Source organism: Dermochelys coriacea, chromosome 9 (assembly GCF_009764565.3).
Source record: "Dermochelys coriacea isolate rDerCor1 chromosome 9, rDerCor1.pri.v4, whole genome shotgun sequence".
Lineage (NCBI taxonomy): Eukaryota > Metazoa > Chordata > Testudines > Dermochelyidae > Dermochelys > Dermochelys coriacea.
In genome coordinates, this window is record NC_050076.1 from 11,475,686 (window position 1) to 11,503,399 (window position 27,714).

General features: G+C 38.0%; 1 protein-coding gene across 3 annotated transcripts in view; it reads left to right on the top strand.

Annotated features, from left to right (window-relative positions):
* PEX5L (peroxisomal biogenesis factor 5 like) overlaps positions 1-27,714 on the top strand; it is a 162,082-nt gene that overhangs the window by 82,264 nt on the left and 52,104 nt on the right. Inside the window, exons 2-5 of one of the 3 annotated variants that reach the window (XM_038417535.2) lie at positions 2,705-2,770; positions 4,245-4,349; positions 22,115-22,226; positions 27,218-27,427. In XM_038417535.2, coding sequence (XP_038273463.1) covers positions 2,705-2,770; positions 4,245-4,349; positions 22,115-22,226; positions 27,218-27,427 — 493 coding nt within the window. The remainder of the gene's footprint in view (positions 1-2,704; positions 2,771-4,244; positions 4,350-22,114; positions 22,227-27,217; positions 27,428-27,714) is intronic. The other 2 variants (XM_038417536.2, XM_043492501.1) reach the window with 2 other exon arrangements.

Below are 27,714 nucleotides of genomic sequence, written 5' to 3' on the forward strand. Positions count from 1 at the left end.
TAGAGCCTTCCTGACTTCAAATAGAATTGTACAGATCTAACACAATGCTGGCTATGTGTGTGTATGTACTAGAACATAGAGAATAGTGGGGAAAATGTCTATGAACACTAGTTGACTGAAAATAAAACTCTCTCATGCTCATTTTTATGCAAATTCTCATACTCCAACTTCAACAGCATGAATATTCATGAAAAAAGTGAATTTTAAGCTCAAATGCTTCAATATTTGCCATAAGTGAATTTCAAAGCCCACATTAGATTAAAGTTCTTACTATGTTACATTCAACATCCAATTAGGGAGTAGACAAAAATATCACATGACTTATGTAACTCCAAAGTTCAGGCTTCGTTGAAGTTAGACTATCAGATATTTGCAATGAACTGATCACAAGCTCTTCAGGCACAATTTTTTTTTCAAATTTCAAACAAATCAGTTTATGAATTTCACTGTCTTCTCACAAACGGTAAGGCTTTTACGAGATGGCCATGTATCTGTAAGAATCATACAGCTGTCCCAGGCATTCAGGCCTCACAAATGATCTGTAGTAGAAAATGATCATGTGCTCGAATATTAAATGCTGGAAAGAAGTTTTATACAACGTGAACAAAGTTGCTAAATTATATGTTTTCACTCACTAAAAAATGCTCATGCTGTCCTGAACCTTAAATTAATATTCTTTTACAGTAGCTTAATTAAATCCTCATTTAACAAGTATCACATTCTTTGTAAGTAGTGTGACTTGTACTGAATTTAATTTGGCGCTATTCAGAAATACCAGCTGCTAAACCAGTGCATTTCCCTACAGAGTGAGTTTGCAAAATCTGCACACTCCTGTGGAAATGTCTATTACCATCCATTCTCTCAGCCTGGGAGAACCTGCAGAAATCGTTAGCAAGTTTTTAGCTGACCGTATTACAATATGCAAAGTGCTGTGGAAATACTCTAAGTACTGTATTGTTTATCTTGTTTTGGAGATATTTCCTAAAAAGGAGTGGTTTAGTCTTAATTGTACCAGACAACAAAACACTGATATATTCGTCAGTTTTACCGCTACAGTACGTTGTATGAAAGCAAATCATATCTTCTCCCTGCACCAATTCACTCAAGACAGTATCCTTGCTTTATATGCAGGTTTGCATGCTGAGCATCATGATTGTTAAATCTGCACATTGCTGACAAAAGAGGTATTTGTGAAACTCATTCACTGAGTGATCAAAATGCTGCATAGATGAGAAATTAATTTACCTCAGGTCGCTGAGTTATGATGAACTGTTCATTATTAGGAGCTTGCAAGTGTAAAATTAGCTGTTCCAGAAGAACTGTAACGCTCAGCTCCAAGCTACTGTAACAGACAATATGTACAGCAATCCAATATTGCTAAGAAACAACACTTAACAATGGAGAACAACTTAACAATGGAGACAGCCAAATAAGTACACATTTTAAAGCAATTCTTCCATGATTATGTAAAGGGCCAGCTCTATGTTTTTTGCCGCCCCAAGCAGCACAAAAAAAAAAAAACCTGCCGAATGCGTCACTGGCGGAGAGAACAGGAACATTAGAGGGAGTTGCCGCCAAATTACCGCTGACAGCAAGACCCAAGTCAGAAGAGTCGCCGCTGAATTCCCGTCGTGGGAAACAACGGAGAGGAGCTGCCGCCATGTTGTTGCTACCCCACGAACAGCATTTGCTTAGCTGGTGCCTAGAGCCGGCCCTGATTATGTATATAGTAAAGTCTGTGTTTAAAATATTGTAATTAGAACCCAACAGATCATCATTTCAATTATAGCTAACAAACTGCAGTATATTAACCATTTCTGTGCCCTAGATACAGAGACTAAAATTGCTTGACCCCTCCTTTCTACAGGAGAGGGGGAAATAATTGATTGTGTCCCGCAGGACGTAATCAAACTCACTCATGCTCCTGCAATCTGCCAGAGGTGCTGCTGCCAAAAATTTACAGACAGGCAAAATTTCAAGTATATACAAGAATACCCTGAATACAGTGACCAAAACATTTAAACTTGGACGCCTAACATTAGGCACTGAAATCCATATGTAAGCACCTAAATATGTGGCCAGATTTTTAGAGGTATTGAGCACCTGCATCTCCCTCTATTGAAATCACTGGGAACTACAGCTGCTATATTCTGCTCTGCCTCTCCTAGCATCAAATATGTCGAAAAGCTAAGTTCTGATTCCAGAATCTTTATTCGCAACAAGAAAAGGAGTACTTGTGGCACCTTAGAGACTAACAAATTTATTAGATGCCGATGAAGTGAGCTGTAGCTCACGAAAGCTTACGCTCTAATAAATTTGTTAGTCTCTAAAGTGCCACAAGTACTCCTTTTCTTTTTGCGAATACAGACTAACACGGTTGCTACTCTGAAACAGAATCTTTATTGTATGTCATGAGTGAACCAGTCAGAAATAAATCAACATGGTTCACCCATGCTCTTGTGGAGTTGCAGTTCAACTGAACAAACTGTGTTTTGACTTCCAAACATAGCAAATGTGAGATGAAAGTCACTGATGGAAAAGCAATACAGTATCCTAAGATGTCATTTTTACTGAGTTTCTATTCTGACTATTGCCACACTTTTAAAGTGATGAAATATGTGGTGTATGATATCAGCCATTCACTGGGCTATTTTTTCAAAAAGTTGATAGCAGGCACTAATGTGAGTATCATGACTCTTTTCAGGCAGTAGGTGAAACCTTGAAGAAAAAGTGGCTCTGTCTTCAAAAAAGTGACCTGACCTTTGCTTTGGTGGGTTTCTACTGTGCAAGAAATAAAAAGCACTGCATGCTTTCTGATGCATCCTTTTTTAGCTAATAAACTACTTCTCTATAGCATTCAACACAAAAGGATTAGGTTTCTGAAAGTCAAATAGCATGTTACTAATGCTAGCTAAATAGTAGCTCCACATATTAAAGAAAATATTTTCATGGATTTGTAACATATCAAATGAATCATGAATAAATAAAAGTTTGGACAAGTACCTTTGATATGCTTAGCACTTAGAACTCTCTTCTCATCAAATAAGAGAGAATATCCTAATCTGAAGTAAACTTTACAATGCCTTTTGCAGTTCTTTGGATATCAAAGGAATTACAAATTGAGCATGCCTATGTTTTATGACACGTATGGTATGAGAACTTCTTGCAGCATGCAAAGAACTCTCTCTAGGTTGACTGCAATGTGTTGCATAAATATGTTAATTTGACCTTATTTTCTTCATAAACATTGTTTTAAAATTGCGATAGTATGCACATGTTTTTGAGCTGTGAACGATAATATGGTATTTGTGATATAAAAATTACATCACACTGGTATCAATAAGCAGTATCCTTCTCAGGACACAGTATACAATGCTATTTTAAGTCATTCTTATTATACTGTACTGTAATTAAAAAATACATTCAATAGACTCTTAGTTAATTAAATGTATGTAAGCTCAGGGCAAAATTCTGAAGTCATGGAGCCAGATCCTTCAGTCTTTGTACATCCCAAATTCTCGTGGACTTCAATGGAGTTTTGTGAGTGTAACTCAGCTCCATTACTCTTCTCTCCCTCCACCCTCAATCATTGACTGATACTTACAGAAGTTCTATACATACAGGGAGAGCAGAGTATCAGAGACTCACGATCTACAATGTAGATCCAACAGGAGAATTTTGCCCTTATATTTAGAGTATTTAAAGGAGAATTTAACTTTCATTTTACGTAAGCTCTAAATCTTCATAACAGTCTGATTTCTTTTTGTCTATAATCTGATTTGAGTATAAAGCATGTATATTTCAGCTGTAAAGTTGCCGGTAACTACAGTTAACTAGTGGTGAAGAAATTAAGGGCCTGATCCTCCATATATTACTCATATGAGGGCCAAGTTCTGTGAGATTCTCAACTTCCTTCACTCCTGCTGATGTATTCCTGCAAGGCCTCACAAGAGCAAGGCAGTTTGTAATCCTATTGACTTCAGTAGAGTGATTCATATGAGTAAAAGCAGCAGGACGGGGCCCCAACTTTGTTATCAGTTAAGTTGTTAGGGTTTTTTGTTTGCTTGTTTGGTTTTGGCATTTTGTTTTTAACAGTATATGTGTATTTTATTTTCAACAACAACATACTTTTACTTCCAGTGTAACACCGTCATTTAATTACTGGATTGTTCTGGGGTGTATGTTTTGTAACCAGTAACAAAGATTCCTCCTGACACAAGCCATTGTTGATTTCACTGTTGTAGGGGAAAGGCTCTAGGGCGGCAGATAAGGCTGTTGCCATGGTGATGAAGGAGATACCGAGGGAGGAGTCTGCAGAGGAAAAGCCCCTCCTTACTATGACATCACAGGTGGGCAGAATGTTAGGATTCCAGTAGGCAGCTGACATATGTTAATCTAATGAAGAATGTAATTTAACTAGCAGATAAGCATTAACATTCTTGAGTCAAAACTTAACAGGCAATTATAGTTTTCCCAAAAGAAAAAGCTATTATAAAATGCCACATATAAAAAAAAGGAAATGGGGAGAAATTCATTCATTGTTTAGGTTTTCAATTGGTGTATATTAGTTTTAGTAATTCTGCTTGAGCTTGACCCTTGAGAAAATATTTTATACAAAATTAAGTTTTGTGTCATCATAACGTAATATAGAAAATAATAGCTTATGGCAAATAAATTAACTGCTTGTGATTCAGAGCTTTTGAACAAAAAAATGCAAATTTTCGAACAAATGATTTGTAGTAAGCACAATATACATATGTCAGTTACCAGTAGAGTATTTTAAATTGATTTTAAAGGGTCAAATATTATTCATGCTGTCAATATTTACCTATCGTAATATATATATATATATATATATATACACACACATTCATACGTTCAGTATGTATATATAAAATCATATATAACAACCACTTGATAGTGGTATCATTTATAAATACATAAAATCCCTTAAGTTTTCACTAGAATTTAACTCATATTTCAAATTAGATTATTTTACATACTTCATTGTTTTCATCTTTGTAAAGCCAGTAAATACAAGAATACAGGTCCATTACCTGAAACTTGATAGGTGGTAGACTATAAGTAATGAAAATGACACAAAATGTATAATACATCTGAATTGGATAATTAAAAAAAAATCCTGTGGATAACCAGCATCTTTGCCTTAAATTTAGCAAATTTTCCCCAGCAACATATTTAGTAATAGAATTTAATATAATTACTTGGTTTGATGCTTACTGTTTAACATACAAGAACACAAGATTATTCAAATTCAACAATAGGTTTGATGTCATACATCACATGGCTTTTCTTATATAAAAATAATCTTCAACAAAATCCAAAAACCTTTTTTCTACTGTAGGGTAATAGATATTTATGTTTAAAAATAATATGTGACTTGTAAAATGCCAGCACAAGCTTACCTTATAGCCGGTATAAAATGTATTACACTAAGTCCATTAATTAATAATAGAATTTTTTATCATTAATACTTTCCTGTACATTGGAAAACATATCTGTCAATTTCCTCCTAAACCTCTGTCAAATGTTGTATTATACTTGTGATGTACTGTATTAGTTAAAACATGATTGCATGAGGAAATAGGATGCTTTGTTTAATGCATCATATTCCAATTTTACACTAACCAGTTTATGAATCACAAATATTGAAACCAGGGGTGAAACCCTGGGCCCCTTGAAGTGAATGGCAAAACTCCCATTGACTTCAATGGGGCCAGGATTTCATCCCAGGTTCATAACATGTTTGATGCACTATTTGTATTGGTTGTTTGTCAAATTCATTCAGCAGTAGTTTGTGACTGTTTTTCTAAGTAAAATGCTTGTGTTTATTAGTCAGTGTAATTTTTTCTACTACACACACCTACTTCCCTGTTATGCACAATTGGGGTGCACAAGCCAAAAAGAAGCAGAATCAAGTGAAAAAAGTGAGTATTTTCCATAGCCACCTCTGCATCATGTATGTGTTATGTACAGTATATGACCATATCATATTTATCATTTGTATCCTAACTTTCTGGATGTGTTGCTGTTTTAAGATTCTTGTGTCTTTAAAGTCTCTGTGCAAACCTCTTGTTCAGATCATTCATTCAGAATACTGTGTTGCTATATGGCAATATACATTCGGCCTCTACTAATGGTATACAGGTATTTGTCCTGATTCTTCACATGATGAGAGAGATGGATGTGGCTGCAGCTCACGGGATATAAGATGTATATCAAATGGAAATAATTACTAATTACCACTGGCCAAACTTTCCAAGTCAGGTCAAATTTAGGTCAAAAGGGTAAGGTCTAGTCTTTCAAAGATCATCTACTTGTCACACAGAATCAGCATTGAAGAATACTGTGTAGCTGTGTATTTTTTGTAACTGTAATGGTTATCTCAAGATGTCATTACGAGCCTGGTCTTGCAGCCCATCTCCTGTGCAACTCCCATTGAACTCTGGGAACTTTGCATGTGAAATAGCTTTCAGAATACATGCAATTACTACTTAAATAGACCCATTTGTTTTCATAATGGACAAAGTACTCAGTGAAACTAGGACTTACCATGCTTGATTTGTGAAGAAAACTCAGATGAGATCAGTGGCGTCTACAATATAGATATGAAACATACAGTCCCTGGATTTTGTGAGAAATTGCCAGTTATAACGTGTGAAGGTGCTTTAAGTAAAGCTTCAAGGAAGCTCCCTCTCTCCTGTTCTCCCTGGAAAATACCATATACATTCACTGGAGCACAAGCTGGACACATATTCACGTTCAATTATTTTTATGCTCCTATCCAACCTCTCCTCGTATTTGTTGAGAGAAATAATCACTGTACATTTGAAATATTTTTTTTCAAATTCATGAATACAGCAAATATCACTTTACCATAAGTTACAAAATCAAATATAATCGCAGATCCTCAGCTGCTATGTATTAGCATAGCTATGCTGATTTACACCACCTGCGAATCTGGCCCATTGTCTCAACATTAAGAAACATACTACACTAGCAGTAGGATACACTAGATGATTTAACAGGTCTTTTCAGTCTCTACTTTCTGTGAGTCTATCTCAGTTTTTTCAGTGAAAGTCCCTTTATTGGCATAAGAAGGCATTCAGAAGTATCCAAATTTAATATATCAAGTATCAATGCAGAGAGTAGGATTTTAGTGTTAATGGGATTTGGTAGAATGTGTCTCCATTTTATTTTACTGTCTCCTTGTCTCTTGGTAAGAAGGTTCAAACAGAGAGAGAAGACAATTTTTTTAAAAGTGCATTGTTATTCATGGAAGCTAGAAAAGGGGAGAGAGATATGTAATATATTTACAGAAAATCATATATTACTGACTGCAGCTGAGTGAATAATGGAGAAAATTGTTTATAGGAAAATTCATGTGAATTCAAAAGTAAATTTCTATTGATCCTCTTTGCAAGTTTTGTGTGTTCACTTTTTAGAAACATTTGAGCACTTGAGAGTTATTTACTAGCAGGAATAACCATGAAAAGTTCATTTTACACTCAAATATTCATTGAAAGACACATTTTGAATTGTACAGTCAACAGTCAGACTCACAATTCACTCTAGGTCAGTTAGAGATTTAGGCCCTGATTCAGCAAAGCACTTCAACACGTGCTTAATGTTAAGAATGCAATGAAGTGTTTTGCTGAATAGGGAAGTTAAGCACACGCTTAAGCGCTTTGAGGCCTACCCTAAGTGCTTTACTGAACTGGCAGTTTAATTCACCCAATCAGGGAACGGAATCAATACCATATGATTAACTAATCAATACAATGCAATTTTTCAATAGTCACAGTCAAGTGTTTATGAACAATCTACAGATCTAGAATTATTTTTTGAGGAAATTCACTGATGGTTTTGAACAGTGAATAAATGTAACAGTCATAGATCTGGAAGGGACTTCGAGAGATCATCATGTCCAGTCCCCTGCACTCAAGGCAGGACTAAGTATTATCTAGACCATCCCTGACAAGTGTTTGTCTAACCTGCCCTTAACAATCTCCAATGATGGAGATTCCATAACCTCCCCAGACAATTTATTCCAGTGCTTAACCACTCTGACAGGAAGTTTTTCCTAATGTCCAACCTAAACTGCCTGTGCTGCAATTTAAGCCCATTGCTTCTTGGCCTATTCTCAGAGGTTAAGAAGAACAATTTTTCTCCCTCTTCTTTGTAACAACCTTTTATGTACTTGAAAACTGTTATTATGTCCCCTCTCAGTTTTCTCTTCTCCAGTCTAAACAAACCCAGTTTTTTCAATCTTCCCTCATAGATCATGTTTTCTAGACTTTTTATCATTTTTGTTACTCCTCTCTGGACTTTCTCCAATTTGTTCACATCTTTCCTGAAATGTGGCACCCAGAAATGGACACAATACTCCAGTTGAGGCCTAATCAGCATGGAGTAGAGCGGAAGAATTACTTCTCGTGTCTTGCTTACAATACTCCTGCTAATACATCCCAGACTGATGTTTGCTTTTTTTGCAACAGTGTTACACTCTTGACTCACATTTAGCTTGTGGTCCACTATGACTCCCAGATCCCTTTCCGCAGTCCTCCTTCGTAGGCAGTCATTTCCCATTTTGTATGTGTGCAACTGATTTTTCCTTCCTAATTGGAGTACTTTGCATTTGTCCTTATTGAATTTCATCCTATTTACTTCAGACTATTTCTCCAGTTTGTCCCGATCATTTTGAATTTTAATTCTATCCTCCAAAGCACTTGCAACCCCTCCCAGCTTGTATCATCCGCAAACTTTAAAAGTGTACTCTCTATGCCATTATCTAAACCATTGATGAAGATATTGAACAGAACCAGACCCAGAACACCCAATCATTATGCCCTTCCATCATGACTGTGAACCACTGATAACTATTCTCTGGGAACAATTTTCCAACCAGTTATGCATCCACCTTATAGTAGCTCCATGTAGGTTGTATCTCCCTAGTTTGTTTATGTCACAGACTCTTTGTGAACAATTTGCCAACAAGAAAAAAATGGCAAATTATTTGTTGAAAAATAATCGCTCCATTGTATTCATAACTAAAGCACATGAGGTATGCAGATGTAGTTCATGCAAGTTTTGCAGAGACACAGCTCTGTATCATTTTATTGTCAGAGTGCAACATACAGCTGAAACACATATGCAGACTTTTGCACAAATAAACCTATGGAAGTTCAGCATAAAACTAGAGATAACATAATATCTAATGCCAAAAGGCCAAAACCTGACCTGTATAACCAAAGAAAGCCTTAGTGGTTCCCCCACTGTCCCCTGTCTGCTGTTCATATAAGGTATGATCCTGTTCCTGGGAACTCACAGGCAACACTTCCATAGACTTCAAATGGGTGTGAGATTGAGCCCATACAGAGCCTTGAAGAGACTCTTGCTGATACATGCTCTGCAGAGCTGAACCTTTCCATTGTTATACAATGCACAGGAAGTGGAGAAAATTTTGAATTCGGAAGGATAGGTTGATCCTGGAACAACAAAATCACAGATTTCTAAATTTTTGCTGAATAGCACCCATAAGGCCACATTCTAGTTCATATGAGGAAAGTGAAATATCCTTCCCCACTTCTTAAAAGGGCACGCACCACATATTATTCATACTCTATAAGCAACATTAGTATGTGATTTCCTTATTTCCTCTGAGAATAGCCCTCTGCACCGTCCTCTAATGGGGCATTCTATTACCACTAAGAGTAGGAAGAACTTTTTGGACAAAACTACACATAGACATCATTGCTTGTCTAGTCATCTTTGTATATGTTCTTGGATTTATATGTAGACCACACCCACTTTCTCTGTGGCTGTCCCATTATGCCTTTCCATGTTGTCACCCCCAGGTGACTTGCCAGATGGTTTCTCAAAAAGAAAAGGAGTGCTTGTGGCACCTTAGAGACTAACAAATTTATTTGAGCATAAGCTTTCGTGAGCTACAGCTCACTTCATGCATCCGATGAAGTGAGCTGTAGCTCACGAAAGCTTATGCTCAAATAAATTTGTTAGTCTCTAAGGTGCCACAAGTACTCCTTTTCTTTTTGCGAATACAGACTAACATGGCTGCTACTCTGAAATCTGTCAGATGGTTTCTGTGTGTCTTTTTGGAGGAAAGATACTTAGGGTTGTCCGCTTCAACTATAGACTCAAACTGCTACTGATAGGTTTCCTGGTGTATGTACATGGCTCACCAGGAAGAATCTGGCACATAATCATAGTTTTCTATTTAAAATCTGAGCAATCCCAGCTGTTCTGGATAACTCAGAACCTCTTATGAGCGTCTTAACTTTTAGATTTGCAGAATGATTTGTAGCATCCCTTGTACAAAGGAAACCATACCACTATGGAAGTATTTAATTAATATACATTATTAAGTGGCACTATGTAGAATGGCAAAAATTAAAGTCAGTAAGACTAGTTATATTGGGATGGAGTCTCTTCTCTTACGTTGGTGTAAATCAGGAATAACTCCATTGGAATTAATAGCATTACAGTACTGGGATTGTTTTCACACTACAATCAGACCCATTTACATAATCCTACAGAACAAAAGTTGTCTTGAAGTGGCCAAATCTGTTCTCTTTAGAGTCAGTGGTAATTTTGCCACTATTTCAGTGGGAGTAGCATTGGACTCATATAACAGACCTTTGCAATATGCTCAATACTTATTTGTATATGATGTTTTAAAGGACTAATGACATATAGAAGATGCTATTAATGAATTTAGTATTTCAAAGCTATGTAGTCCCATCTGTTTTTAAGTTATCTACCAGTAGCAACACATTAAAAATTTAATTAAATTAATTTTCCCCTTTATATTGTTTCATCTAATATTAGCCACATAGCATAAGCTATATAACTTTAAAATGTTGTGAAAACAAAATATGCAAGTGTATGTTAGGCATAAATATTAACTGATCCTACTTTGTATCTCTAAGTTAAATACTATTAAACTTATTTTAGTATTATTGTTTTAGACAAGTATGTATGATTTCAGCACAAACATTCTCATGAGAATAATAAAAAAAAGTTGCCTTGACAACATAGTTTAAAATGTTGCCTGCCTGCCTAAAGTTAAACAGACTTTTCTATCACAAATTAAACAGACTTTTCTGTCACACAACTTAATTTTACTTTACCAAGGGAAATAATGAGACTTTAAGTCATTTATAATATATCTTTGTATGGGACTCCATTTAACAAAAAAGGAAGAGATAAAAATAGAATGTTATGAAACAATATAATTATGTTTAAAAATGTCGTTTTGTCATAAAAAGATCTGAGAAAGCTATATGCAGCAAATAATATATTAGATTAATTTAGCCCCTTTTTCTGTTCATGAGTTATCTGTGAATAGGAATCAATTTTTACAGATTTGTTTGTTGATTTATTTTAAATAACAAATACTTTATGCAAACATAATTCAGTCTCTGGGTTATTGCAAACTATTTATTATGGCTATTGCTTTGAGTATTTCTTATTTCTAACTTGCTATTTGCATTGTGCTACTGGTCACCTGAGTTGCATGGTGCAAGTAGAAAGACCCACAGAGAACTTTTAAGTTAGCCATATGACCATTTCCAGTGCCAATACCTGTGCAAAGCCATATCCCCTATGGAGAAGGTCTGTACAATTTAAGAGAAAATGACAAACCTGCCATCAGTTTCTATGACAACCCTACAAAATTTAACAGAAAAGTATATTCCTGCTATAGAATTATACAGGATGGTTAAAAAGAAAACCCATAGAAAGGATAGTCTCTATTCATTCTATGGTCAACATTGTTATAAATGCTATACTTTACACTCATTTTGCTCAGGTATAGATGACAACACAAGGCACAAGACAGTGGAAAAATCAAGCCCGATGGGTTTTTACAGAAATTTCTATAGATGCTATTACATTGATATAGAAACCAATTTAAACAAGACCTGTCTTTTTTTTTTTTTTTAAGGACCACACTGTTCCAGCTCTCCAGCCCCACAATTTGTATACTGTGGGTGCTGAGAGCCATTGAACCAAACTGTAAAAGCTGTATGAAATGGAAATCACTTCAAGCCCGGAGATATGTCAGAACCCTTAGTTCCAGTCCCTATGCTGTGGGGGCTACTCCAGCCCTGCACGTGGGGGAAGGAACAAGCTATTCCGCCAATGGTGAAATTACAGTGATATGGTTATAAATACCGTACATGGGCTAGAATGAGTACAGGATAAAAGTGCCTGTGTTTAAGGAATGCACTTGCAGTATTAGCAACATTGTGAAAGATCCAGAACGGAAAAATCTACAGCCTTTTGGAACATTACAACCGCTGAAAATCTATGTATGTTGATTCCATAACACAAAGAACAGAATAGTTGTAATGTAAAGTTTACAAACATAGGTTCTAAACTCGATTGCTGGACTAAGGAATCAGCTCAGGTAGTTTAGGAAATTAAAGGAACTATGAAAGTTCCTTTAAACACTAAACTGGGAGGATGACACTAAACTGGGAGGAGTGGTAGATATGCTGGAGGGTAGGGATAGGATACAGAGGGACTTAGACAAATTAATGGATTGGGCCAAAAGAAATCCGATGAGGTTCAACAAGGACAAAGGCAGAGTCTGCACTTAGGACAGAAGAATCCCATGCACCGCTACAGACAAGGGACCGAGTGGCTAGGCAGCAGTTCTGCAGAAAAGGACCCAGGGGTTACAGTGGACAAGAAGCTGGATATGAGTCAACAGTGTGCCCTTGTTGCCAAGAAGGCTAATGGCATTTTGGGCTGTATAAGTAGGAGCATTGACAGCAGATTGAGGGACGTGATCATTCCCCTTTATTTGGCATTGGTGAGGCCTCATCTGGAGTACTGTGTCCAGTTTTGGGCCCCACACTACAAGAAGGATGTGGAAAAATTGGAAAGAGTCCAGCAGAAGGCAACAAAAATGATTAGGGGGCTGGAGCACGTGACGTATGAGGAGAGGCTGAGAGGACTGGGATTATTTAGTCTGCAGAAGAGAAGAATAAGGGGGGATTTGATAGCTGCTTTCAACTACCTGAAAGGGGGTTCCAAAGAGGAAGTATCTAGATTGTTCTCAGTGATACCAGATGACAGAACAAGTAGTAATGGTCTCAAGTTGCAGTGGGGGAGGTTTAGATTGGATTTTAGGAAAAACTTTTTCACTAGGAGTGTTGTGAAGCACTGGAATGGGTTATCTAGGGAGGTGGTAGAATCTCCTTTTTAGAGGTTTTTAAGGTCAGGCTTGACAAAGCTCTGGCTGGGATGATTTAGTTGGGGATTGGTCCTGCTTTGAGTAGGGGCTTGGACTAGATGACCTCCTGAGGTCCCTTCCAACCCTGATATTCTATGATTCTATGAAAGGAAGCTGGCTTCATCTTTGCTGAATTTAGATAAGTGAGTACCGGAAGGTTTGAAGAACCTTTGCACCTTATATGGTGCAAACGAAAACACTAGCTCTTTGCCAACAGCATAGTTAAGAGTTCCTAAAGAAATGTACCAGATATTTCAGTAAATGTTCTCTGGGCTGTACAAATTCATTATAAAGAAGAAAAACACCACCTCTGGAGTTTTGATTTCTTCTACAGAAAATGCAAAGCTCTACAATTAAGACACAGGCACTGAATAAAAAGAGAAGAGATGAAAGAATGTGTAATTCATATTGATATAAAACAGTTTGAAAGGAAGCAGAATGCATCTATTCATCTTGGAGAAAAAAAACTCCACTGTAGAGAGAATCTAAAGCAAGTGGCCAACATAACTAAAAAGGGGACACATCTCAACATTTAAAGCTTACAACACAACCAACAACTCACTGTCACTGCACATTTACTTTGAATATAAAAGGAGTTTCAAGGTCTGGAAAGGAAGAAAGAGTTAAGAGATACCGTAGAGCAGAAACAAAACACCTTTGCACAGTAGATATGTTACACACTACATTAGACACGTGAATTTAAATGTCCATTATTGTATCTGTTGGAATCCTAAACATACATGCACACACACACACACACACACCCCTATCTGCTGTCAGCACTAAATTACTGGTGGCCACCATTTCACCTCTGATGTAATTTCTGGTTGTTTTGGGAACAAGGTAAATAAGATAGTAGTAGCCATTGATCAAAGGCAGATTGTGTAGGCTAAACGTCATTTCTACCTCCAAACATCTGACTATTGATAAGAAGCTGGTCTTTACTCTGGTAATTTACCTGTGGATATGGGAAGTTCTCAAGGTTCATCTACCTACAAGCCTTCAGGCACTCTCAGATTTGAGCATTTCCTCAACAAACAGTGCGTTATTGTAGCCATATTTTTGTTTGGTTGCTGCCTGGATGTTTTAAAACTTTTTTTATTGCAGTTACAGTAAACTGTACATTGTCAGTAAGGTAAAGCCAATTGTTTTGATATACAAGATCCTGCCACCTTTTCATTCTCATCAGGCACTGCAAAATATAAATCTGATGCCACTAGACTCACAAGAGGATCCTATATCAAAAGCAAGAACCGAAAGCTACAGAAAGAACAGTACTGGGAATATTTTTAGAGGGCAGCCTAGCTGCCCGTTTTATATAGCTCAGTATGTGACATTTCCAGTCATTGATGATGCTTCACTGATTCCCCTCACAAGGTCCCCAGGAGTGGTGACAGCAAATATTCCCTGGGTTTAGGGAGGAGCCAGGAGTAATTGGAGGAGTTTGCTGGGAGGGATGGAGCGTGGCAGGGGTCAGTGGAATGCATCTAAGGGGGTGTCTTTACAGGATGGGATGGGCCTGTGGATGAAGCTTTGTTGGGAGTGGGAGAGCTGGAGCAGTCCGGGCAGGAGTACTGGAATGAATCTGGGCTGGGCGCCACTACAAGGTGAGAGAGATGTGGTTGAGTGTGGGTGGGAAAGCCAGGGGTTGGTGATGGGGGTAGAGCCTGGAGCAGCCTGGGGGTTGTCTGGGGTGAGTGAGGGAGCCTGGTGATGGCTAGCGTTAAGTGGGAGAGTTACAGCAACGTCCTTCGTCCTGCCCCTCCTCCACATTAGCCCCCCTCTCCATTCAGCTCGCCATGTTCAGGTCCTATCCCACCCAGTTTGGCCTCTGGCCCCATCCTCTCAACCCCTGCCCATTGCCACTAGATCCTGTTCCCCCTGAGCCCCATCCCCAGCCCTCCACCCCACCCCGTCACCCTCCATTGGCCTCACACCTACCCTGGTGGTAAGTCACTGAGGCAGCCAGTGCATCCTCTTGCTCCTCAGCCAGCCCTCACCACAGCTCAGAGTGCCATGCAGGCTGCAAGTCAGCAAGCAGGAGTCTGGTCCAGAAAGCAGCCAGGGGGGAGGTAGAGGGGCCACCTGGCTGCTCTTGTAACTACAGCCCAAAACAGCTCCCGTTGGCTGGGAGGAGTAAATGCAGGGAAATATGGTACAAGAAGAGTCCATCGCTTCCCAGGGTTGAGAGGCACCTCACTGCTGCCTGCCCTTAGCATGAGGAAGCCTTGTTTGTGTGAGCTCCTCAGCTCCACCTGCCACCTGGCAACACAAGCACTCTCCTATAAAAATCTCAAACCGCACTGTTACTCTGCAGGTTGGCACACCCCACCCTCGAGCCCTTCAAGCATCAACCTGGTCCACAGGACACTTGCAATATTCACGGATTCACTGCTTCCAGATACACTGCTTCCAAAGAAACAGTATACCACAGCTTACCAGCTCCACCTCAGGTCACTGCTCCACTTAACATGCAGCGCTTATATTTAGTTTCACTATAAACATATTTATTTAACAAAACAGAAATTCAAGTAGAAGTATTAGAAACAAATGGTAACATACAAAAAAATTATAACATGCATTTTAGAGCCTAGACTTAATTAAGCAGATACTCTAGCAGACATGAGAATATTGCTCACCCAAAATTCTTGCTACAGTTTACAGCCAGATTGGCTGTGACACCCTTTTAATGAGACAAGCAAATGTCAGTTGCCTCCTAAGTGAAGGATCCTGTGTGCTTTCTTGTACCCCAAGATATACCAGATATATGTCTTTATTCATAAACAGATCGCCTCCTCCTATTTGTTTCACACTGTATATTTCCTTTCTTATAGACTTCACAGTCTCTTATTTAGCCTTGGCTAAGTATCCATATAGGCATACATTGTGAGACATACAATATACAAACAGCCAGACAGGGAGATAAGTAAAAGGAACCTTTCTGAAGTATGTCACCTCCTGGTGACCTGTCTTAACTCCAAGACCTTAAGAACCTATATCAGTATAGAGACAAACTCTTAAATATTATCTGTATACACATTTTGCAACGATTATGCTGACAAGTGGGCTACTGGTTCTCAGTAGAGATTTGACATACCACCCTTTGGTGAAGTATTATGCATATATCTGACCGAAGGGATCTCTCTACTACCCTATGCACCCCATGCCCTCTGCCAGGTGGCACCAAGTTGTCCCTAGGTCAGAGAGAGTAAAGCTGAAGTTAAGGGTGAAGAAGGTGACCAGAGGGGAAAATATAAGAAGTCAGGAAGCGAGAGAGTGTAGAGTCAAGGAGCACTATCATGCAGCAATGACAAGTGATAGAAAACTGGAAACGAGTAAATTCTATAAAAGCACTTGGTAGCTATATAAAATATTACTGTACACTTGCAGATGGGAATGATGGCACAAACCATAGCAGTTCTCCAAGCCCCACAAGTCAAAGTCCTGCTGGACCTTATGGCAGTTAGTATAGCAAGATTGACAAGAGTATCTGAACATGGTGAATGATAGCAAGTCATAAAATGGAAACCAGTGGATTCCATCTGTGCACTATGAAACTGCATCTGTTGTATACTGAATGGGACAGAGAAAGGCAAAAGCACCACATCAGGAACCTAGACTCTCTTTACAAAGGGCTAATTTCTCATCTCAGATCGGTGCTAAAGATAGTAAGTTATACAGTACATTAGAGGGGCTGATGTCTGCCTCTAGACAGATATTTGTACTACTAGGACCTTCCCAAAAATATGAATATCCACACCCTCAGTCATGATTATGACAGTGGAATAACAAAAGCAAGCACATTTTTGAGAAAAGAAGTCCCTGCGAGAGGAAAAACAAGTTTTTCTAGTCTAGTGTCTGATAGCATAACTCAGATAAATGTGCATGAAATTCATTTCAATTTAGAAGGAATATTTTATGTTATTGTTGAGCCTCCTCAGATGTGAAGCCTATAAGGAAGTAGCACACTAGACAAGTTTGTAGACATCTTTCAGTTGAGACTATGTTTCAATTAAATGAGATTTTGGAAAGCACAATGTAGCTGTCAGGACACTGTGAATTGTGGCACCTACTATCTGAGTTGAGATTCAAAAAACCAGTTAATGATTACACACTGCTCTATAAATGTAGTTTGTGCAATACTGGCAAATACATAATACTGGAGCGGATAATACAGTTATATAGACACATAGATACTAAGGTCAGAAGGGACCATTCTGATCATCTAGTCCGACCTCCTGCACAATGCAGGCCACAGAATCTCACCCACCCACTCCTACGAAAAACCTGCAGGGCCTCTCCAATCTGCCCTGGAGGAAAATTCCTTCCCGACTCCAAATATGGCGATCAGCTAAACCCTGAGCATATGGGCAAGATTCATCAGCCAGATACTACAGAAAATTCTTTCCTAGGTAACTCAGATTCCATCCATCTAATATCCGATCTCAGGGGATTAGGCCTATTTACCCTGAATATTTAAAGATCAATTAATTACCAAAATCACATTATCCCATCATACCATCTCCTCCATAAACTTATCGAGTAGAATCTTAAAGCCAGATAGACCTTTTGCCCCCACTGCTTCCCTTGGAAGGTTATTCCAAAACTTCACTCCTCTGATGGTTAGAAACCTTCATCTAATTTCAAGTGTAAACTTCCTGGTGGCCAGTTTATATCCATTTGTTCTTGTGTCCACATTGGTACTGAGCTTAAATAATTCCTCTCCCTCTCCTATATTTATCCCTCTGATATATTTATAGAGAGCAATCATATCTCCCCTCAACCTTCTTTTAGTTAGGCTAAACAAGCCAAGCTCCCTATTATCCTATAATACTACAGTGTAATAAGAGTGCGTTGTCTAGTTGTTAAAGCATAATAATGGAATTCAGAAGATCTGGGTTATACTTCCTGTTCTGCCACATAAATTATTGCATGACCTTGGTCAACTCACTTGATTTCTCTTTTTCTCTATTTTCTCATCTATACTATGGGGGCAATACTTCTCTATCTCTACCTCAGTGGTGTTATGAGGCTAAGTTCATTAATGTTTTAAAGTATTCTGAGAGCCTCAGATGGAAGGTGTCTGTGAACCATAAATCATCATTAATACTTTACTATGGATATGAATGTTTCAGAACACTGGTGTAACTTTGAAGTCAATGGAATTAGATCAAGCATGATTTGGCCCAACACATGTGCCAGGAATGGAATGCAAATTATATAAACAAAATGTGAGAGAGGGGGCCTTACCAAATTGCATGGCATACTTCTCAGTGTAGTCAGAAGTCTACTCCTATACCAGCTTATCAAGGGCAAAAGAGTCAGAGTGTGGGATTCCTTATAGTTGAAGAGTCTGATATGTCATGAAATACCTTCCCCACCGCAAAATAATTACTATGTTGCTGATATGTTGTATTACTGGGCCATATGTAGTCTGTGTTTATTAAGATGCAAGAATTAGTAGACACTTATCATGGTTGTGTTAGCTAGACTGTTTTGAGCCCAGATCCTTCAACTGAAGGTTGATCCAATGAGCAGTCTTTATTATAAGGAGCTCCCACAAGATTTTAATCCTTAAGGAAATCAGTGTATGTGTCACAGAGGGAAAGAGTAAGAAGATGAGAGACCTATTTGTTTTTCCAACTAAACAAAAATGCCCAAAATTCAGGAGAGAGGCAATACGACTTAGCAAACAGATCAAGTGCATTTGCTGGAAATACACTAAGTGCAGAGGACAGTGGTAGGAGAGATACTCCTCAGTCTTCCTTCATTTTGGTAGCAGAATTTTAACAAGGAGCTTCTGAGCTGCCCCTCCATCACATCACTAATATAATCCTAGTGAATGACAGTTGCTTTGGTGTAAGAATAACAAAGAAATGACTTGGAGTGTGGGAACCAGTCAGCTGTGGGGGTGGAAAACAACATCTCTCAACTCTTATCTCCAAACCACACCTGAACTCAGATCCATAGAATCATAGAATATCAGGGTTGGAAGGGACCTCAGGAGGTCATCTAGTCAAACCCCCTGCTCAAAGCAGGACCACTCAGATTAGAATCCTCTCTTTTCTCCCCATTCTGATTCTCAACATTGCCATAGCTGCTTCCCCAAATTTCCACTGCAATACTTCCTTTCCCAACTCCTCAGCATTGAGCTCCTCTCCTATCAACCTATGCCCCTCCAATAGACCTGCAGATCCCTCCCAACTGGCAATTTTGACTCTCTCCATTCCCATGACTGTCAATATCCCCTTCCTTCCCCTACCCTCAACTTCCATATTTCCCTTTAAGGTAAAATTCCAGAAAATGTAATAACATTTTAAAATCATCCCACATAATTTAATGGTATATTATAATCCTATTCTATAGGATGGTTAAAAAAATTACAGAAATATTGACATTTACTATTAAATCCTATAGATTTTTAGAAACCTATAGTTTCATTCCTATCAAATTCTGTAGGACTTTTCTAAGAACCCTAGCATGTCACAAACACACCTGGGAAGATCTCATTGACCTGGAAGCTCTGACAATCTTCTGGTTGGGCTTTTTGTTGACCAGGGCACATATCTTCAGCATTACAAAAGCCCTGCAGAAAAGCTCTTTGTGATGCTGGATCCTACATTGGGATCCTTAAATGCAAGAGGGAAGAAAGGATAGAGGCCTACTTGATGATCAGGACAGATGATTTCTGGGGGCTGTTACATCATTAAAAAGAAGAAGGAAAGCCTTAAAATATTCACATTAGTTTGGACAAGCATCAGCTAAGCATCCAAGCTGGTTTTCCCCACTGGCAATGACTAGGAGTGTATTCAGAGTAGCAGCCGTGTTAGTCTGTATTCGCAAAAAAGAAAAGGAGTACTTGTGGCACCTTAGAGACTAACAAATTTATTTGAGCATAAGCTTTCGTGAGCTACAGCTCACTTCATCGGGTGCATTCGGTGGAAAATACAGGAGTGTATTATACCTGGTAAACTTTAAGTTATGTAGAGACATGTCTGACACACCAACAATATTTGCTAGAAATGTTGCTCTAGAAACTATGTGTATAGACAGATCCACAAGTAATGAAGATCAAAGATCAGCATCTGGAATAAATGCAGTTTACAGATCAAGTGCAGACATTCACCTAAATTAGGAAATTACCTGTATGTGTGTTTAAAAGAGAAGAATGTGGTGTTAGACTTTGATCCCTAAATTCCATTGAGTGAATAATTTGGAAAACATTGATGAAAACCACATGATTAACTCTCTTGAAAGGTGCACTTGTAATTTGGCTATACGAATATCAGGATTCTAGTGCATGGGAATCTGTTATTGCCAGATCTTCAAACCAGCATCTACATTTCCACATGCACCCATTGGCACACACAAATTGGACACTCATCTCACTAACCCCTTTCCGTGTGTACGTCTACTTGGAGTGCACAAATGTAGGATCCTGAGCATATGAGTGGGTGCATATGCCAAACATACATGCTCACATGTAGGGGCCAGTTTGAAAATTAGACTCTTTACAGAAATGGACATGCTCCCCCATATCTCATCAGCTCCAATCTACCACTTTGTGAAGTACTTTGTCTTGCAAATTGCTGAGCACTTTAGGGGTACAGAGTCATATAGCTTTATAAGAACAGTGAAGCTGAGCAGTTCTGTTTCTCAAATTATTAAGAGTTTCTGTTGTCTGGGTAAGTGCTGACGCACATCGGTGGGTTTTTTATACATTATTTAACAGACACTAACTTTCAGGGCTGCTGTTGACAGAGGTCATACACTACAGGAATGAGAAAATGCCTTTTAGCCAATTCTGAACCATTCAAACATCCTGAGCTTGAAAGTTCAACTCATGTTAAAAATATTGTGGGGTTCATGTGCCACTTAATAAAAATTTTTGAAAAGGGGAGAATAGAATAGGGAGAGAGCAAGGGGGAGGAAGAGTAAAAATGGGGATGAAAGACAGAGATAAAAGGAACAGAGGAGAAAACATTCTTAAAGTTAAAATAAAGTCAAACCATACCATCAAAAGGGCACCCCATTGTGTCTGCAGAGGCCCTGATGCCCAAAGAAAACAGCAGAGAGTCAATTGCTGCACAAGGACAATAATTGTATTCTTTTATCCTTAATTTGTGCAGTAGCACAGATTTGCCTTTAGCTGGCAGAAAATCTGAACTGAATCTTCCTTAAAAAACACCAGACTCATGCAATGAAAATTACAGGAGTAAACAGTTCAAAATGCAGAGTAGATTTATAATCCCTACACAGCCAAAAAACAATTCAAAAGGTTCATAAACTCCACAGAGTTCGCTCTATGTCATTCATATGTTCTTGCATTCCACAGAAGTGTCTCACGTAACAGGTTACATTAAAGGGGCTAATGCGTATTTTCTAATATAAATTATGTTAAAGTTCTGTGTGTGTGAGTTATTAGTGGAAAAAGGATGCCTCCCAAGTACCACAAAGAATCAACATTAACTGGTCATTCCCACCCAGATGATATAAAAGTTAAATTCATCCATTCATGCCACCAGGCATTCATTAATTTGGCCTATAATCAATAGCATGTAACAATTGATAAAGAAGAACCATCTTGGTACTTTACCAAGACATATGTCTTATGAAATTTGAGCATAATTTTAAAACATTCAGAAAGAGCTGTTTAAAATCTATGTTCAACCCCAAAGCTGCCTATACCTTAGAAAAAGGTGACAATCACTGGAGTCTCTCTCTTCTCCCACAAGCAGAAACTAACCAAATTCTGTTGTAAGGATGAATTTTATTTCTTTAGATTTTGCATCTCAACAAAGTTCTTTGACCCTTGTCTTTTTCTGTTGTCAGCTGGTGAATGAACAACAAGAAAGCAGACCTCTCCTGAGCCCCTCCATTGATGACTTTCTCTGTGAAACCAAACCAGAAGCCATTGCCAGGCCGGTAACATCAAATACAGCTGGTAACTAATTTTTTTTATCATCCCTCATTAAAGGAAGATAATTAATTTTCATTTTAGCTTAATTATGATATTTTTTTCCAGATAACATATTTGTTTCTTATTTTTAAATCAAACAAGATTATTAATTATTTTTACAGAACTGAGTTGATAGTAAGTTACAAATGGATTAATCTGAGAGTAGCAAAACCTTGTTGGTCACGCTTTGGTTTTGTAAAATTAGAACTTAAACCTGGGATTGTTAGGATCCAGGTCTCAAATTATATCAAAGCTTCAGAGTTAGGGGTTGAGATACGCAGCTCTAATTTTAGTCCATTGGGACAGTGATTTTAGTTTGGTAACTCCTCAGCATGACTGTTCTTTTGCAAAAAATTAACCATGGATGGGTTGCATCTAGTTCTCGTTTTATCCAAACTTCCTTAGTTTGGAGGTAATGTTTTTTGATAAAGGCTTAAGTAATGGTTCGTGGCTTTGTCTAGATATTATCTTACTTCTACAGAGTTCATTTAGTCTATAATGCAGTCTTCACCACTGGGCTTTTGTAATGAATATGGCCATTCCAGTTGTGAACTAAGATTCTTCCCAAGTACAGAGAACCTTTGTAACCCCATTGGTGAGTATATGTTACAGATCCCCCTCTGTGGCTGATCAATGGAAGATATGAGTCTGTGTCTGTTACAGTCCTAGTTCAAGCTGTAGCAGTTCGTGCCTAGGTGGTGGCCATCACATCCCCACAAAAATCTCTCCACCAATTATGCTAGGCTGGAGTGAATTTCAGTTAATGACAAAAATATATATATGTTCATCTAAAATGTGGAAAAACTCCTGATGAACAGTATTCTGTCTAATACCAATGCTACTACTGCCAAGTTTGTTTGGAAGGCACATTATCATTGAAACCTCTTCTTGTATAGTTTTTTCTTACCCTCGCATTTACACTGACCAAAATTATAGAACAGGATTTTACTTCCCTACTTTATTGGACACAATGGAGCATTAGGTGTTTCTGTAAATGAAGAAAGTTCCTTTAGAAACACATGAGCAAAATATTACTCCATTTCTGTTTGTCAAAACCATATGGGTCTTCCTGCCGCTAATTCCTTATTACTTACAGACATGCTTTATTGAAAACTTGGGGAGAAAAAAAGAGATACTGAAATGTTATCCCCTTCCCACTGAGAAAAGAAGAGAAAACCTGCAGCTGAGCTCAGGAGCTTTGCTATTGGAAGAATGTAATAAATTTCTTATTTGCTTTGTGTTTCAATAAGATAGAGCAAGTAATAAAAATGACATGGTAATCCTGAAAGCACTCAAAATTAAGAAAAGTATACTGTCTTGCAGGATTGGTTTTTAAGATTTTAGTGTTGCTATTCAGTGGTATGTTCAGAGGTAATATGCCACTTGCAATGTACAAAGGCTAATCAAAGTAAATTAATTGATCAGTTGAGGGACAATGTATTCAACACAACTACCCATATTTTATAAACATTTCATAAAACATCTTGCCTTGTTACAAGCCATTAGACTGGCCAAGTGGAGAATTCTAATTTGTGTTCATACATCTTGCTTTGGATACCATTTATGAATGAATTTTTCACACTGAGAGTTTCAGATAGATGGCACTTGCCAGTTGCCATGTGAAACATGCACATAATTTCTGTGCACAATACTGCATCTGTATGCCCAAATCAGGTACCTGATATATTTGTGTTTGCAGTTACCTAATTTTCAAAGGCAATGAGGGCAATTGCCTACAGATTAGGCACACATCTGTACATGTATTTATATGCTAACTGGGCTGACAATTTGCCTCTGTATGTTTTAACAGCTTCAGAGCTGTAAGGGGAAAAATGCTCACCATAAGCAGGATTGGACAATAATGCACCATAAGAGTAGGCCACTGCAGGACTACACCTCCTCTTTCATCATGTCAGATTCCCTCAACCATTCATCAACAATGAATGTTTGACCTCTTCCAAGATATTTCTTGTTTTCATTACCTCATCCCTTCCTTACTTACTATCAAACACACCATACCCCAAATACTTTTAGAAATCCAAAGTCAAAACTGAATTCACCGAATCAAGACTTAGAAGATGAAAAAGCAACAACCTACAACTTCATCCTGGGCTTTGGAAACTTGAATTGTAAAGGTTGCTGAAGTAATGCTGAGTCTGAAACTAAGCCACCGAAAGCAAGGACATTCAGAATTAAGGCAGGATTATTATTTAAAGTGCTAGCACCAAAAGGACACAACCAGGTTGGACCTTACTATGCTAGGTAGTGTACAAACATAATAAATGAGAAAGAATCGTTCTTAATTCACTGGTTAAGGCTACATATCATGGGTATCCCCCCAAAAAGCTATGCTGCAACATGTGCTGTTGGGCTAGATGAACCTTTCCAAGCCCAGTAAGCTGTGCAGGAGATCCTGCATATTAGGAAGGGGATTCAGCCGAGGTATCTCTGAAGTCTTTGTAATGCCTTTGAAAATATTGACGATTATCATACATAATTCATGCTGAATTCCCAGCCTACCCACACTTCTGTTCCTTACACATGCACAAGAAAACATTAGCTAAATCTAAGCTCATGCTTGTACAAATGTCACGACTAAAAACACAAATGCAGTTAACAAGAAAGCAGAAACCCCACCCCAGATTTCAACATAGTAATGGTTGCAGTGCTCTGTATGAACAGGAAATGCCGTGTTGCCCTGTGTGAGGTAGTAGAAAACCACGGTGGTGAATGCTACAGTAGTGACTATAAATTAATGAATATTTCAAGACACATGGGAAACTGATCTAATATGAGCTGCCTTCCACGAATGTGTCAAAGCCAACAGACAAGGAATGCCTGAAAATGTTCAGACAACTAAAAGGTGTAACAAAAGAACCTTGGTCAACTCCAGTAAAGTATACACCAGAAGCAACTCTGACTTACTGCAGCAACCCTAGGAACTGTAAGTGTCTTCAGTTATCAACCCATGGCTTCATGCACCTGGTGAACTTCTGGGAAGCTGTTTGTTTATTCCTTTCCTCCTTTAACTTTGGAATTCATTATGTGCAGTTAGAGGATTAAAATTGATTACCTTGAATGCAGTCAGTTTAGCATATGGGCTTTTGGAAATCTGAAATATATCTGCTTATATCATCCTTGTACATCTAAGAAAAATAAAGGCTGCTTAATATGTAATAAGTAGTCAACAATTAAAATAATTATAATTGCAGATAACATCTTTTGAGACCTTTTTGAAAATATTGGACTGCTTTCACATGATTTGTTGTTTTTTTAGTGATTTATGATGCCGTCCCTTCCCATTTATTCTGTTGCAAACAGAGGATTTATTGTTGTATTTCTTTTTGCACTGATGTCAGTCGTTAGATATACTTGAGCTGCATGGAATTGTTAAATTGATAAATACAGTTTTTAAAAAAGAGTTAAATTGCAGGAAAATAAATAAAAATTAGCAGCTTCAAGATTTCAGTGAAATGAAAGATGAAAATTCATATAAACTCAAACTGTTAGAATCATTAATTCCTTTATTAGAGCAGAGGACTATTATTTTCAGTTCCAATTAATGTGTAACCCAAGCAATATGCAGCTTTTAATAGAAAATGAAACATTGAATTAAATGAAACTGAATAATAGTTTTTCTTTTAGCACAGACAAATAGGTTAGAGGAATGACTGTAGATACTTCAGGTAGTTAAAGGGGCAGCATTCATTTAAGAAAAAGTAAGTAATTATCGGGGCTATGCCTGCCCCAAAATACTCCGGCCTGCTTTTTGTTGCTTTACAATCACAGTATTTTTGAAAAAAAATTCTCGCTCCTCTTATGTGATTCACATAAACAAAAGGGGAAATTGACCAACTCCACAGGCAAAACAATGCAACTGAATATAAATAGAGTGCTGTCAAATACACCAACTAAAAAAACTGGAAAAGAGAGAAAAATATGTTTTTTAATATCTGTTAAAACAATTGTATGTGTTACTTGTATCAGTGAGTAGGTAAAAAAAATTTCAGAAAACTGATTTTTATATTGGCAGTGTCCCTTTAATAAGAATATCATTAGCATTTAGCTTGGTGTGTGTTTCTTGCAGTGTCCAAAAAACTAATTTTTTAACACATTTTAGACTGATATTTTCATAGGTGCCTAAAGGATTTCTATATCAATCTCTTGTTAAAGTTTAGTGGGAACTGAGCATCCAAATCTCGTCGATGGTTTTGAAATAACCTCCCTAAAACACTATAAATATGGAGGGCCAAATCCTCCTTGCCTTACCCATATGAATAGTCCCAGAGATTCACTAGGATGAGCTGCTTGAGTAAGGCAAGCATGGATTATCTCAGAGTGTTATTTTTCACCGGGAGAATTGTGACGGGAATGTTTCCAAAGCGGTTGGCTAGAGTCAGTGTGAATCATTCCGGTAACTCCTCACATGCTTCTTTGAAAACCTACCTCTGAACTCAAAATGATTGCAAGCTGTCAGGTAAAGCTGATTCAATCTATAATCTTCTCCCTAATAGAGCACAACACAGAAGTAATCTCGTAAATTGCTGGTAATCAGATGGGTTTTAATTGCTTTCAGTAATTTAAACTGGTGAGACTGGTCCTAATCCCCTCTCAGAGCCAAATTGCATAATACTGGGACAACCAGATCATGTGGGAAATTCTGGACTAAGACATTCAAAAATGACTAGCGATTTCTGCTGCCAACTTGAAACAACTTAAAAGGGCCTTTCTGAAAATCGGGCCCTTTTAAAGGTGACTCAAGACGAGCACCCAAAAAAACAAGGCACCCAAAAATCACTAGTTGCTTTTCAAAATCTTGGTCATAGTCCTTACCCAGTAACCTTGTAACATGTACTACAGTCAAATACAAACGTGTTTAATTTAACTCAATTTTGCCTAGTCAATTAAAACAACTTTAAAAGAAAATCTAATCAAATGAATTAAAACTGAGCTCTAACATTTTGCATCTCGGTTAGTATTATCTACTGGTCTGGATCTTTTGGATCTGAGTGAACCTGTCTTACAAACCCAAAGCAAGACAAAGAAGTCAGAGAATGCATCAAGAGGTGAAAACGTAAAGGCTTCGACCCACAGAAAGAAGACAGACAACTCAGACCTTATAAATGTGGATGCTGAGCAGAAGGTCCAGACTGGAAGAGCTCCAGAGAAGTCATCATTAGATTTAGGTAAGAGCTGGTTATTTCATCACTGCCACTCAGCCATGCTTAACTTTACCAATTCCTCCTTGCTGCTATCACAAAATAGCATACTGGGCCATCTTCTCCATTGCCATTCATCTTCTGTAGACATTTACACCACTGCACAGTGCAAGTAAATTGTGATTTAGTAACATTTTATACCCCCTTTACTCTCAATGTGTACTGGGATAAATGACTACATAGGATCAAGGGCAATGGAGAAGCTGGCCCATAGAATGGAATGTCTTGGTAAGAGGGTAAAGTTTTTTTATAGT